Source organism: Apis florea, unplaced genomic scaffold, assembly GCF_048593485.1.
Source record: "Apis florea isolate Af1SG1 unplaced genomic scaffold, ASM4859348v1 contig_3203_pilon, whole genome shotgun sequence".
Lineage (NCBI taxonomy): Eukaryota > Metazoa > Arthropoda > Insecta > Hymenoptera > Apidae > Apis > Apis florea.
Genome location: NW_028256723.1, coordinates 7,244,061 through 7,257,622, shown reverse-complemented (window position 1 = coordinate 7,257,622; position 13,562 = coordinate 7,244,061). Strand labels below are relative to the sequence as shown.

Here is a 13,562-nt window from a genome sequence, read left to right as displayed (position 1 = left end):
TCAAATTATTGACAATATTCTCCTTTTGTGATTTGATGCATCGATTGCTATGCGAAAATCATTCTGTTGTCGAAACTTATTCCAATTAAATGTTTTGTTTCAGATGACCAATTTATTTCATTATGATATTTATTTAATATTTCATTATATTTTATTATTTTATTAATATTTCATTGATACGCATTCAATTATTTATTAATAATTTTTTTTTATTCATCTATTTAATCACTAGAATTATTAATTTGTATTATGAATTTCTAAAATAGAATTGAGCTAAATTATTATCTTATAATATAATTAGTTTAATCTTATATATTTTATATACTTATCTTAAGTATTTGATTTTTTTGTGTGCATATAAATAGCTGATTATTGAAACTATTGTAGGAAAAAAAAAAGGATTTTTAATAATTTATGAATTTGAAATAAAATTAAAAAAGAAAATTGAATCAATATCGAAAAATAATGAAATTGTAAAAAATTATTAGGTAAGTTAAATTAGATATAAATTAGAAATAGATAGAATATTTTTAACTTCAATTAAATTTAAGAATTAGTAGACTTTTTTAAGTAACTTTCTAAATGAAAATTTTAAGAACTTATAATAATAATTGACTTCAAAAAAATATTCAGTAATTCTGCAATTTAGTAACGTTTTTCAAATTTAATCTTTTAATTCTGATTCTTTTTTTATATTTAATTTTATCGATAAAAGAAGAAAATCAATCGAGAGAATTTTAAAAAATATTTTATTACAAATACGATAGAAAATTCTATATGATCATATCTATTGTTTTTCATATTCATAAAATAATAAAATCGAAGAAATTAGTTACAAGATATTAAATGAAATTAATTATAAGCATGTAAATCTAATAATAATGAAAAAAAAAAACACATTTTTGAGATATTCTAATCGTTTATTTTTGAGCCAATATTTTTTTCTTCTTCACGACTCATATTTAAAAACATATATCTTTATTAAAAATAATTACTAGATAGTAATATTTATATATTTAAAAAAAAAATAAAATATAAATAGAATGTCCAATATAACATAATATAATAATATAAAAAAAAAAAAAATAAAACAAAGCACTCGTTACAATATTTGATAGATGAAACGAATCTCTATTTGAGTTTCATTTTTTAAATTATATTTATAAAAATATGAAATTTACATAAACATTTACAATCTAGTAATTATAATTACATACATTTCTATTACAACTTTCATTTTAAGACCACCAAATAAATATTTTTGATTCTCTTTCAGTATTTGAGATTTCTCCGAGATTTCGGTTGTATCTCTTTATTTTTATGTGTCGGATTATGGACTTCTGTTAAACAGAAGAATGACAAATCAGGTTTCATAAATAGTCTATATGATGACTAAGATTAATTGAATGTCATTTAAGAATTTATTTTTTGAAGGACTGAAAATCATAGTGGCATAAATCATATTTTGAGAAATTCATATTTTTAAATTAATACTTAAAAAAAAAAAAATAACTTTCCTCGAATATTTTTATGTTTTTCGGTTTCAGTATTAAGTTGGCTTTCATTTATATGTTGAAATAATTTATATTAAATAACTTAAAATAAAATTCTAGCATAATTCAATTTTCTTATCAACTGAATTTAAATCACTGATTCTCAGGCCTATTTGTTGATTCATGATCATTTTCATAGTAGTACATAATTAAATTATATCTTTCCATTGTTCATATAAATATTGGAACGCGATTCTTATTCTTATAATTTTCTATTAATATCTTTATAAAATTTCTAACTAACGTTTCAATAATGTAATTACAATATACAATATAAATTATATATCCAAAATGATTTTTCCTAAGTATTTGTTTACATATATTTGTAATAATCTATTCTTTTGATATCTTTCACGCGATTGATTAATTACATAATTAAATTAATAATATAGATTTCATAACATCCATCTTATAATTACTGAATTTTATTCTTTATTACGCGTTTTAATCGTCAATCTAATTTTCTATTTTTTTATTTATTCTATTATATAATGAAATTGTACTATTATTGTGTTTTTACTATTATGCATTATTTTACAGTCAATCATACATGTTTCTCATTACAAGGTACAAATGTAATCTTCATTGATTCATATTATGAAGATGATATAAAATATATGTATAAAAATACATAATAAGAAATTCATTACAACAGGCAATGTGAAAATGAAAAAAACTCACTTATTGAAACTATTCTGTGAAAAAGGATCGTTAATAATTTGTTATAGTTTTTGAATTATATTTGAACAATCCAATCGTTTTAACAATTATAATTTAAATTTTTTCTTCGATTATATAATCGACTACTACTTGATCAAAAATAACTTCGTAGCTATCAAATGTTTTGTATCATTATAACTAATCTTTATAATATATGATATGCACATATTTACAATAAAAAATTTTACGAATAACGATCGTTTTTATAGAATATGGCAGATTTTCTACCATTATTATTTTTATAAGTAAGTAATTAATTCCAAAATGAATTTCGATTTATAAAAGAATCGATAATAGCATCAATATTAATAATAATAGCATTATCAATGGCAGTGCTAGTAGCAGTCATAGTAATAATAAATACTTTGAAAAACGAATCATATCACGAAATTAAATTTCCATTATTTTTAAAGTATTTTGAAATACAATGTATAAATTATAAGTTCGCATGGTTGTCAAATTTAATTGAGTGATTAAGTAAATAAAAACCAGCATTAATTATTTTATATTTTTATGCTTATAAAAAAATATTTATAAAAATTTCGAAAAAATTAAATGTTTTGAAACTATATTTAATAATTATGCTTAATTATTCTGTTTGCATTTTGCAATTGTTTTTTGCATTGTTAATCTATCAAAATTGGAAAAATATATAATTTCATTGAAATAAATGTAAAATACCGAATAATTAAAATACGTTTAATGAAAATCTGTAGAGAGAATGAAAATTCTCCACTGAAAGATTATTTCATTCGATGCTATTATAAAATTCTTATATGTATCTATGTATATAAAATATACATATTTGGTAACTGTAAAAAAAGTGTATTCATTGATATCAAACGTACAAACGTATTATAATTCTTCTAGAAAAATTTATGTAAGCCTCTATATCGTTATTGTTGTTGGTCCTTTCGGTTTAATCATCATCGTAGCACGTTTCAAAGTATAATCCCAACCTCTCCAACGGAACCATACAATACCTTTGAAAAGAGAATTTTTTATCGAATATATTAAATTGTGAACAAGTATGTAAATATAAATAAATATATATGCATATATATATATTCACCTTGCCGAGCAGTTAAATCCTGAGGATCATTCAAATAAAGACCATTTAATCCTCGTCCACACGATTTCCACCACCAACCACCTTTTAACATGGAAGCACAATTCAACGATGATCTATCATTATCCCTGTAAAACGAGATTTCGATTCAACATAATCACCTTTTAAACATGTATTTATGTGAATATCACGTTTCTCTCAAAATACACGTTATCTATTTAATTTTTTTTTTTATATACAACTTACTTTGATAATAATTCACGATTTCTACAACTGTTGTTAATAACTATTTAATTATAAACTAACTAAAGTTTCAAATTAATAATAACTAAAAAAAAAACAGCCGATTATGAAGATACAATATTACATGTGATTGTATTTAAATTCAATATGTAACTTTACGAAATACATTATTCAATAAGTGAAAAAGAATTGTTACCTGTTATATGTGGAGAAAGGACTATTGTTTGAACCATACCAAGGATCATTCAATGAATCACCGGCATTTCCATCATAACCGTCAATCTCTAACTTGTAATATTCTGCTTCTGAATAGATTTTGAAGTGAGAATATTGCGCATATCTATAAAAAAAATATATATATATATATATATTTACACATTCGAAAATATAATTATTAAAATTGAGCAGATTTCTCAAATTATCAAAAGCAAAATAAACGCTTAAATAAAGTAGTCCAGCAGTCCAGTTGCTATTGTTATTTTTACCTTTTGTTACCTTCAAAATCTTCGAGTTCTACTCTGAGCATGTAATCTTCGTTATTCGTTAACATATATATATTTTCATTGCCAAGCCAGAATTCTCGAGCAGGATCACCAAAACCATTTTTATAATCAGCCCAATCTCGATTGAAATTTTCTCTTGGCTCTCCAAAATCGTCTCGTCTTTGAATGACCTGTGCAAAGAAAAAAAAAAAAAATTAATGAAAATTACATTTGATGAGAATAGGTGTTAAATATAATTTCTAATCCGAAAGAATGAAGAAAATAAATTGAAAGGAATGTATCAATCATTATTAGAATGATTTATTATTATTATATATATTTTATTATAATTTCAAAAAGTGAAACGCGCATTAAAAAAATTTTTTAAACGAATTGCTTACTGTCCAACCTCCTTCAGCAATATCTTGCTCACAATAAACCTTGAGAAACCAGTAAGTTGTTCCGCGAATTTGAAGGTAATAAACTCCGCTATCTCTCATTCCTGCATTTAATAAATCAACGCACGAGTAACCCTATAACATTGAACAAGATATCATACATATACATAATGTATATTGTATATATTAAACATTGACAAGAGAAAAATTTTTTCTTCTTAGATCTTTCATTATAAATAAATATTACCATTATATTAGATTGTTAATTTTTTTTTTTTTTGAAAATATCCTGTATATTTAATTTCTATATTTTGTAATTGTATGGTGAAAAATATAATTTGTAATTGAAAATATTATTATAAGTGAAATAAATAATCGAAAATTATATATTAGTATAAAATAAATAAACAAATAATAAATTTATGTCCGTAAGAAAAATGATAATAGAATTATTAGATATTATTATTTAATAAACACATATAATCCTATTACAAAAATTCATCGTCAATTGTATTCAATTATATGTGAATTGACAGTAACTTTTATATGCTATTCACAGATCGAGACAACTAATTATGAAAAAACTATAAAATGGCAGTTTAAATGAAATCCCCAAAACATATATATAATCAATTTACGTAATAAATTATCAACCATATATATGCAATATAAACGTTCATCTTATGTACACATATATATATATATTTTCTTAAGCATTTTCTCTTTCATTGATTAATATATTTATCAATGGAATGAATTCATGTTTTTCTTTACCTTAACATCCTTATAACTAAGAAATCCGTCCGTGCTAAATGTTGAATTAGCTGGACTCGGCTTGTTTTTGACACTTGGAAATATAACACCACGATTTTTGGACGAGGACCGTTGTGAAGAACTCGAAGGTGACGATATTCCAGGGCTGGCAGTAGAATTAAAGAAATTTGCAAAACCGGTGATATTGGTTGAATTATTGATATTATTGAGTGACACGGTGTTCGACGAAGTCGAGGAAGAAATGGACATCGACACCGATGAAACGATCGTAGTTGGATTCACCGGTGGTACGGTTGTTTCTCCTGGGATGTCATCGGTGAGGCCAACGTATCTGTAGATTCAAAGAAATTTATTCCTCGTTAAAGATCGTTGTCATTATTAGCGAGTAATGTAATAGAATTATTTTATTGTATACGAAAAAAGGAAAACCTGTTCGAATCGTATTCGACTAGACGATCGATCGTAGGATCGAGCAGCAATTCTGCAGGAATTGGACGCTGAGCAAAATTGGCAACATCATCCTCCTGCTTCCGCAGCCTATTCTCAACTCCTTCCAAATTTTCAATAATCTTGTTTGTTTTCAATCTTAAATCCGTGTGAATTTCGTTAATCGCTCTTTCTTGTCTTTGTGTTTGCGTGAGTAATTCATCAGATTTTGGCAAAAGATCGTCCACGGAACTTTTTGTACCGACCTGTTTTACAAAAATATTCTTGTGGAAATTGGCGAAATTTGAAGTGAATTTGAAATATGAATATGAAATTTTTTTAAAAAATTCATTAAAAGAAAATTCAAAGAATAAAAATCAATGAACTCACAACAATGTGATTACGTGATAGATTTGAATAATGGTAACACAATGGCACGACATGCAATTACGTCATATTCGTACGAACGTTCGAAGTTTGCGTACACAACAAAATATGTTAAATGCACGAATGAATCAATTTATCTAGAGATCTATGTCCTTGACTTTCGATTATTTGAAACAAAACGTGTACATGTATGATCGAATTAAAATAAACGATTAAATCTCAGATTACCACAATATTCCAAACTTCGTCCATTTTTTCCGAAACGGTCAACATTGGATACATTTGCTCGACGAGTCGATCTATTTTATTTTGCTTCGGAGGTGGCTCGGTAGTTGTCGTTGTTGTAATGTTGAACGGTGATCGAGCGTTAGTACCTCTCACTAATATCGCATCGTGCACATCTGTCATCATGTTATAAATGGTTCCCAAACGATCAGAGACTAAATTGACGTGGAATTGTAATTTCCTATCCATATTATTGGTCGCTTGCCTTAAATTTTCTATCTCGATCGTAATGTGATTTATTATTTCGTTGCTCATCGCTTTTGTTATTTCAATTACACTCATGCTAATCGGTTTCTTTTCACTGGCTTCGGCATTTATGTCGTCATTTTGTAAAAAATTATTATCCAACTGGTGTTTCAAATCGATCAATTTATTATCTATGTCCGATACCTTTTGATCGAGCGATAATAATTTTTCGCCAAGAGTTTCCGACGATGGATTTTCTCGTTTTTGATGAATCGATTGCAATTTCGGGCCTATTTTATAGAATAGATTTAAATTTATACGTATAATAAACTTGGATGATGAAAGATAGATATAAGGGAAGAAAAGAAGCAGAAGCATCAGCAAGAAGATAAAAGTGAGGGAAAAAGATGAAGAAAAATAGGAAAAAATATAAGGAAAACAGGATTGTATACAGGCATATACATATATATATACATATATATATTTATATATCTACAAACATAATAGATAATATAAATGAAAAAAAAAAAATTAGCTATTAATTTATATAGGATAATTTACAAATACATGTTCATACGCGAATTTATATAAAATAAATAAAAAAAGTCGTATAAATGTACTTTCTATATATCTTAGTTTTCAAATAATGGATAATTAAAGAAAATATTTGAACTATTTGCCTTGTGTCTCAACACACGCTAAAACACGCCTTTATTGAACATTCACTTGAACATTCTACGTATTCTTTGGATAGTTTCAAATCCATTTTAAAACATTTCTCCTTTAAATCTTGCTTTATATCACATATATTGTTCACTTAAATACACATATAATAAATTTTAAATGTCTTAAAAAATAAAAATTTAAAAGAGATCAGGTTATAATATTGATCATATTTTTTTTACTTATCCATAATTCATAAATTAAGGTTATGTAGAACACGCATCAGGATTTTTTTTAGTACATTTTAGATTCTAAAGTATGGATATATTTGAATTATCCTATAGAATGAACAGCAACTTTTGTTTATTGTTGATAAATAATTTCTAATAATCAATTGTAGATTATTTCTAGATATTTCATTATCGGCATACATACATACATACATACCGCTTCTAACTTCACTGTCATTTTTATCATCGATCGTTCTTGCCGAAAATGCAGATTCAGTCGAAAATTCAATTGTATGAGAATTGAAAAGCTTTAGATCTAATGTTCTTAACTTCGTAATAACAGCATCAGTTTTATCAATATTATCATTGACACGTGAATCCAAAGCTTCCACTCTTCTCATCAAATGTTCTACCGCCTTATCCAAGTTTTCGATTCGTTGTAATTTCGATTCCAATGTCGAAACTATTACTTCGAAAACATTGAAGAGGTATTGCTCTCTGGAAACAAATCATAAGATAATGTAACGATCCATGATCAGATAATGAAATACACTTTCATTTCGATTAAAAACTTTTTTACTTAAATTAAGAATTAAAAAACAGAACGAACTAATATTATATTATTGAGATAATGTATATTTTTTTACATTATTCATATTATATTCATTATCTTATATTATATCTATATTATATCACCTATTTTTATCTATATTTCGTTAGCATTTTTATTTCAACTACAAGTTGTTTGTGTTATTTTTTTCGACTTTAAAATGCACATAATCAAAAAGACGGTACAATATACACATATAAGTGTCTATAGACACCGATGTATATACGTATAAGTATTTAAGTAGTACTTACTTGCGTAGTGGACCAGAAGTGAAAGTGTACTTTTTTTAATCGGTTACAGAGTTCGTATCACGTTCGAATCTCGACACGTTGCTTCAGATACATTCGCTTTTTGAAAATCAATTAAAAAAAAAAAAAAAAAAAAAAAAAAAATTTTTAATTAAAAATATAAATTTATATATAAAATATAAACGATAAATGTTCCTAATTTCATATGTATATTTAAAAAAAAAAATAGTACATTATTCGATGTATTGTAAAATTTTGATTTCATCATATTTCCAGTTTTTAAATTAAATTTTAACTTGCAACTTCTCCAAGTGCTTTGCGTATTTTTTATTAGTTTTCAAAATTTTGCATGAAGAAGAAATTAAGAATCCATTAATGTGTATAAAATAATTTAATCCATGATTTAGATTTGCAAAAAGCGAATAATTATTAATTAATTTTTTTTTTTTTTTTTGAGATCTTTGATAGATAATAGAGGAATATTGATTATTACAAAGAGGAATAAAAATTAGCTAATTTTTTCCAATAAATAGTACAATATTAATAATTTATTTCTTTTTTTTTTAATAAGATAATATCATATCTAAAATAAAATTGAACCTAAAACAACTTGCACAGATATATCCTTTCTCTCTTACGATGTAATTTTACGCAATCAGTTCGCAGGTAGGTCAATAGTCGTACTCTCTGTCCTTATTACGGTCCTTTCGAATCTTATGATTCTTATAAAACCTAAATATGTGTACGTACTTACTTGCAGTAGAATGGAAAGAATGTGTGTAATGTTCACGATCAAAGGATTGTTAAATTTTGACCGAAAAATTTTTATTTTTAATTTTTCAATTGCTGTATAACTTCATCAGGCAGAAATATTGTATATAACTATCTATTTAAAATCATTTTAAAGGATGAAGCTTCTACTTTCACGCACCTGAATTGAATTTTCCTCTTTATATTGAAAAGCGAACGAAAAGAAAACTGAAAGCAATTTTTCTCTTAAATATTGTATAAAATTGATTCTACAATATCGAGAATATTATCTTACTATTTATTGTTTAGGTTTTAATATAAATATTTAGATTATAATATAATAAAACAAATATTTTATATTATGAATTATTAAACTGTTCCTATATATATATATATATATATAAAATTGTTTCATAAATAAACATTTTTAATGAGTATACAGTGAAAGTTGGCATGGATATTATCAGAATTATTCGTGTAAAAGTATTCTAAAGCGAAACGGATGAGCAAAAACTAGCAGCCGACTTGAAAGGTGGAAGCGGAATTATAGCGGGAGTTTACAACAGGTGACATTCCATGAGTGATAATTCCTTCCGTTAGGTTAAAAAAGAAAGCCAACAAATTATGAAACAAATACTATGACGAATTTAATAGAACGATTAAAAAGTTAGTCGTATAAAGGTAAAAAATCTTTAGATAAATAATCTTTTCTAAAAAAAAAATCGTAAAACCTAACCTAATTACTATTGATATTAATTTGATAATTCGTGAAAAATAAAAAAATTTGACGCACTAATATAATAATTTTAATAAAAAAAATGTACATATTTAAAATCCGCAATCATTATAAAATTTTAAAGGATTTTATTTTAAGATTTATGAGCTATAGAATATATGTAGAATATATAATAAAAAATGTAATGTAAAAAAAAAAAAAAAAAAAAAAAAAAGAAATCTTTGTTTTTCCTTAATATTGGAAAAATGATTATTTAAATTTGTTTTATATGAGGCAATAAACTATTCTGTTACATTATCGTTTGTTCCTTCCGAAGAAACCGTTGCGCAACCGTATTGTTATAAGTAGATCTTACAGATTTGTTACGCAACTGAAGGAAAACTAGAGCTCCGCATCGTCCTTTCTATCCTTGCGATCAATTCTTTTTCTGTTTGCATTCCTTTTACGTCCTTCTTTTTGTGTCCTCGTTTCGAATAGCTATCTACTTATCTCATTTATAGATTCGTTATTATATTCCATGATTTATGATTCTTTGAAATCATTATAACAGTAATCGTATTATTGGCAATGAGAACATATTAAATTTGATTGTTTGATAATTAAATGAAATGTGATTCAATAATGAAATTAAAAAATTGAATAATGTTAAAAGTTACATATAAAAATTAAATAATTAAAGATACAGACAAATATTTGTCATAATAAAAGGATTAAGATATCATATCTAAGAAGATTATATATCTAAAATAACAATTAACTCAAATGTGATTATCGTGAGAATTCAGAGTACAATGGTAATTGTTTAAAGTAGAATATGATTGAAAAATGAAGGGAAAAAAAGATGGAAATCAACAAGTTATATTTCTAAAAAAAGAAAGTAATGTTTACAATTGAGATGCTTTGATAAAATTCGTAAAATGTAATTACTTATATAAGTGATAAAAAAAAAATATTCTCGAGCATTTTTGCTGTTACTATTGAAAACCAACCTTTCGCGTTGTTCTGCGAAATTACATAAGCGAAAGTCTAACATGAACCAAAAGAACGACAACATAACGTGAGACAACACGACCCAACAATTTATAGTAGTATGCTATAGATGGTATATACGCTACTACACACCGCGTGAATTGAGAGGATGAAAAGAGAAAGTGAGAAAAAGGTGAATATAAACCTGTTTGAGACAATAGCGGAAATTCTTGCTTTAATTTCTTACGATTAAAGTTTAATTAAAGTATTAAGTCAATTATATCTGAATTGCCATCATTTGTATTCATTTCATGATAAATAAGTAACTTGTTTTATCTTTAACATAATATTAATTAATTAATGCAACAAAGAAATCAAGAATATATATATATATATATATGTTTCAAATTTGACAAAAATATAAAAAAGAACAGAGTAGAGAATTAATGGTATTTTTTTTACATTATAAATAATCATTATAACTAAAACAAAAATTTATATATTATAATTAAAGAAAGTAAAAAAAAGATAATATTATAAGTAAAAAAAAATCGTATCGTACATTTCATTAATGATAAATGAAAGAAGAAATACAAAGAGGTTCTATTCTATCCCAGGATTTCTAGTTAACAAATTATAATTGAAGAATATAACACCTACTTCTTGTTTCTTATCACTTTATATCACTACATATAGTCTAGAATATATTTGTATATATGCATAAGCAAAATATTATAATTTAAAATTAATTTTGTCAAACGTTTACAATTTATCAATAAATTAAACACTATAAAAATCTAACAATCTAGGTTAGAAATACTGCCATTTTTTTCATAATTCATTATAGTACATTACAATATTCCATAATTCATTTATTCAATTCCAATATTCGAGAAAAAAAAATATTGATAACCTTAACTAATTTTTATGACAACTTACCTATTTCGTTGAGAATTGCGGCTAGGTACCGGTATCGTGTTTCCAGTGATGTTGCCTCCATTGTTACTAACATTGCGGGTATTACGTTCATCAGCAGAGGTCCTGGGTAGTCTAGGACTTCCAGCGAACACGATACCCAGTAGACATGTGGTAAGTATTACGGCTTCTCTCATGATCGAACAATCGAAGAGTATTTAAAGGAATATGAAAGATAAGGATAAATGGATATAACAAATAATGGATATCAACGAGGAAATGAAAGGAAAAGGAAAAAAAAAAAGAAAAGAAGAAGACGAAGACGAAAAAGAAAAAGAGAAGGAAGAAGAAAATAAAGAGAAAGAAAGAAAGAGTAGGGCAGAAATGAAGAACGGAACGAAATAAAAAATACGCGATTTTAAAAATTCACGTACCAACGACACTCCCGACGAAGATCACTTAATGTTCGATTAGCTGTTTGCATGCAAGTTTTCTTTCTTCTTTTTAAGCCGAACATCCATTCATTGTTAATGTATTAAAAAAAAAGAAAAAAAAAAGAAGTAAAAAAAATAAATAAATTCACACTAAACGATCTTCAAATTGAAGATTTAAACATATAAACAAAAATTTTAAATCAACTTAGTCCAAATTATATTAACTTGATCGAAGCACGAATCACTTAGAAAGATAGAACAGCTGTTGTGATATATACGATTTTTTTCTTTAATGATTATCCATTTATAATTCAATAGCGATTCGTAACAAATGTGTTGATCACAGCAATTTTCTTCTGATTCTCTCCTTTGATGCAGCACAATGATCACATATGAAAATAAAAAATTATAAAAATAACTTGATTTTATAATGTTTTTATAGCAAAACCATTACTCGTTCCATTTATATCACTCTTTTTGTCCGTTCACCTTGATCGAACGACATACGATTGTTATCTTCATATACATCTCCCTGATGAAGAAAGATATGCACGACAAACATTTAAATAATACAATTAATATTTCTTTTTTTGTATATTGATAAATAAAAATTCAAACAAAAAATAGAAAAAAATAAATTAAATAAATATATTAGCGACAAAGCAAAATGTATTAACGCATGTTATATGTATATATTTCAGAAACGACTTTCGCTCGAGATGCGAGCTAAAATTGACAGATTAAAGAACGTAACGCGACATATTTTACAAATATACAAAAAAGAAAATGAAAGAAAAATATTGAATCGATGGATTATATGTATATAATTGAATTACAGGCAAAACCAATGTCTTTATTTAATTCCATTGAATTCAAATTATATTATATTATTCGTTCGCGCTAGTGAAACACAGGTTCCATTCTTTACCGAAGTTCAACAATTTATCTGTTTCCCTGTTCTTCCTAAGTGTATTATGTTTGATACGAAACGATTGACAGACAAAAAGTTTACATTATATGACGGTTGTCTATCATTTTTTCTTATTCTTATGTTTTTTTTCACTTCGTCATTCATATATATCCTAAAATAACGAACAAAATACACGATTTTCGGCTGTACGCAGCGTACTTTAACCTCGATACAAGCAATCAGACTACCGACACCATAAAGCACCAAGAAGTACCCGATCACCGTTGAATTGTAAGAGTTACTTTCACGTTACATACGTGTCTACGCTGAAAGAGTACCTATGTCTCTCCCCACTGATCTACCGGCCATTCTGGTCTCTTTCCGTCCTTTCCCTCTGTTAAAGCTGTGATCCGATCTGAAACGATTCGATCCGTTTGAATTCGTTCCCTGTTCCGTTTCGTTGCAACTTCTTCCCCTTCCTTTCCCTTCACTTCCCTTCTCTTTCTTTCCCTTCCCCATACCCCCTTCCGATCGATGTTGCAGGTGACGAGAAACGAATAGGGATAACATTCGG

The 13,562-nt window shown here is 26.0% G+C and overlaps 2 protein-coding genes across 14 annotated transcripts in view; both read right to left on the bottom strand.

The window, feature by feature from the left end:
• LOC100865902 (dynein axonemal heavy chain 1) overlaps positions 1-1,678 on the bottom strand; it is a 69,095-nt gene extending 67,417 nt beyond the window's left edge. Inside the window, exon 1 of the mRNA XM_086911090.1 lies at positions 1,651-1,678. Within this exon, the coding sequence (XP_086767216.1) occupies positions 1,651-1,678 (28 nt within the window). The remainder of the gene's footprint in view (positions 1-1,650) is intronic.
• LOC100865780 (uncharacterized) lies at positions 900-13,427 on the bottom strand. 13 transcript variants are annotated; one of them, XM_086911116.1, is made up of 11 exons: positions 13,306-13,427; positions 11,669-12,610; positions 7,622-7,914; positions 6,281-6,813; positions 5,669-5,931; positions 5,240-5,570; positions 4,469-4,600; positions 4,071-4,258; positions 3,782-3,925; positions 3,346-3,470; positions 900-3,256 (listed from the first exon to the last, which is right to left on the bottom strand). In XM_086911116.1, exons 2-11 carry the CDS (start codon positions 11,839-11,841, stop codon positions 3,162-3,164), a joined length of 2,277 nt encoding a protein of 758 aa, XP_086767242.1. In that variant the 5' UTR covers positions 11,842-12,610; positions 13,306-13,427; the 3' UTR covers positions 900-3,161. The 13 variants fall into 13 exon arrangements, with proteins under 13 accessions (XP_086767242.1, XP_031771499.1, XP_086767235.1 ...); XM_031915639.2 differs by having other exon boundaries at positions 7,634-7,914; XM_086911109.1 differs by having other exon boundaries at positions 12,915-13,423.
• Positions 13,428-13,562: the final 135 nt, after the last annotated feature.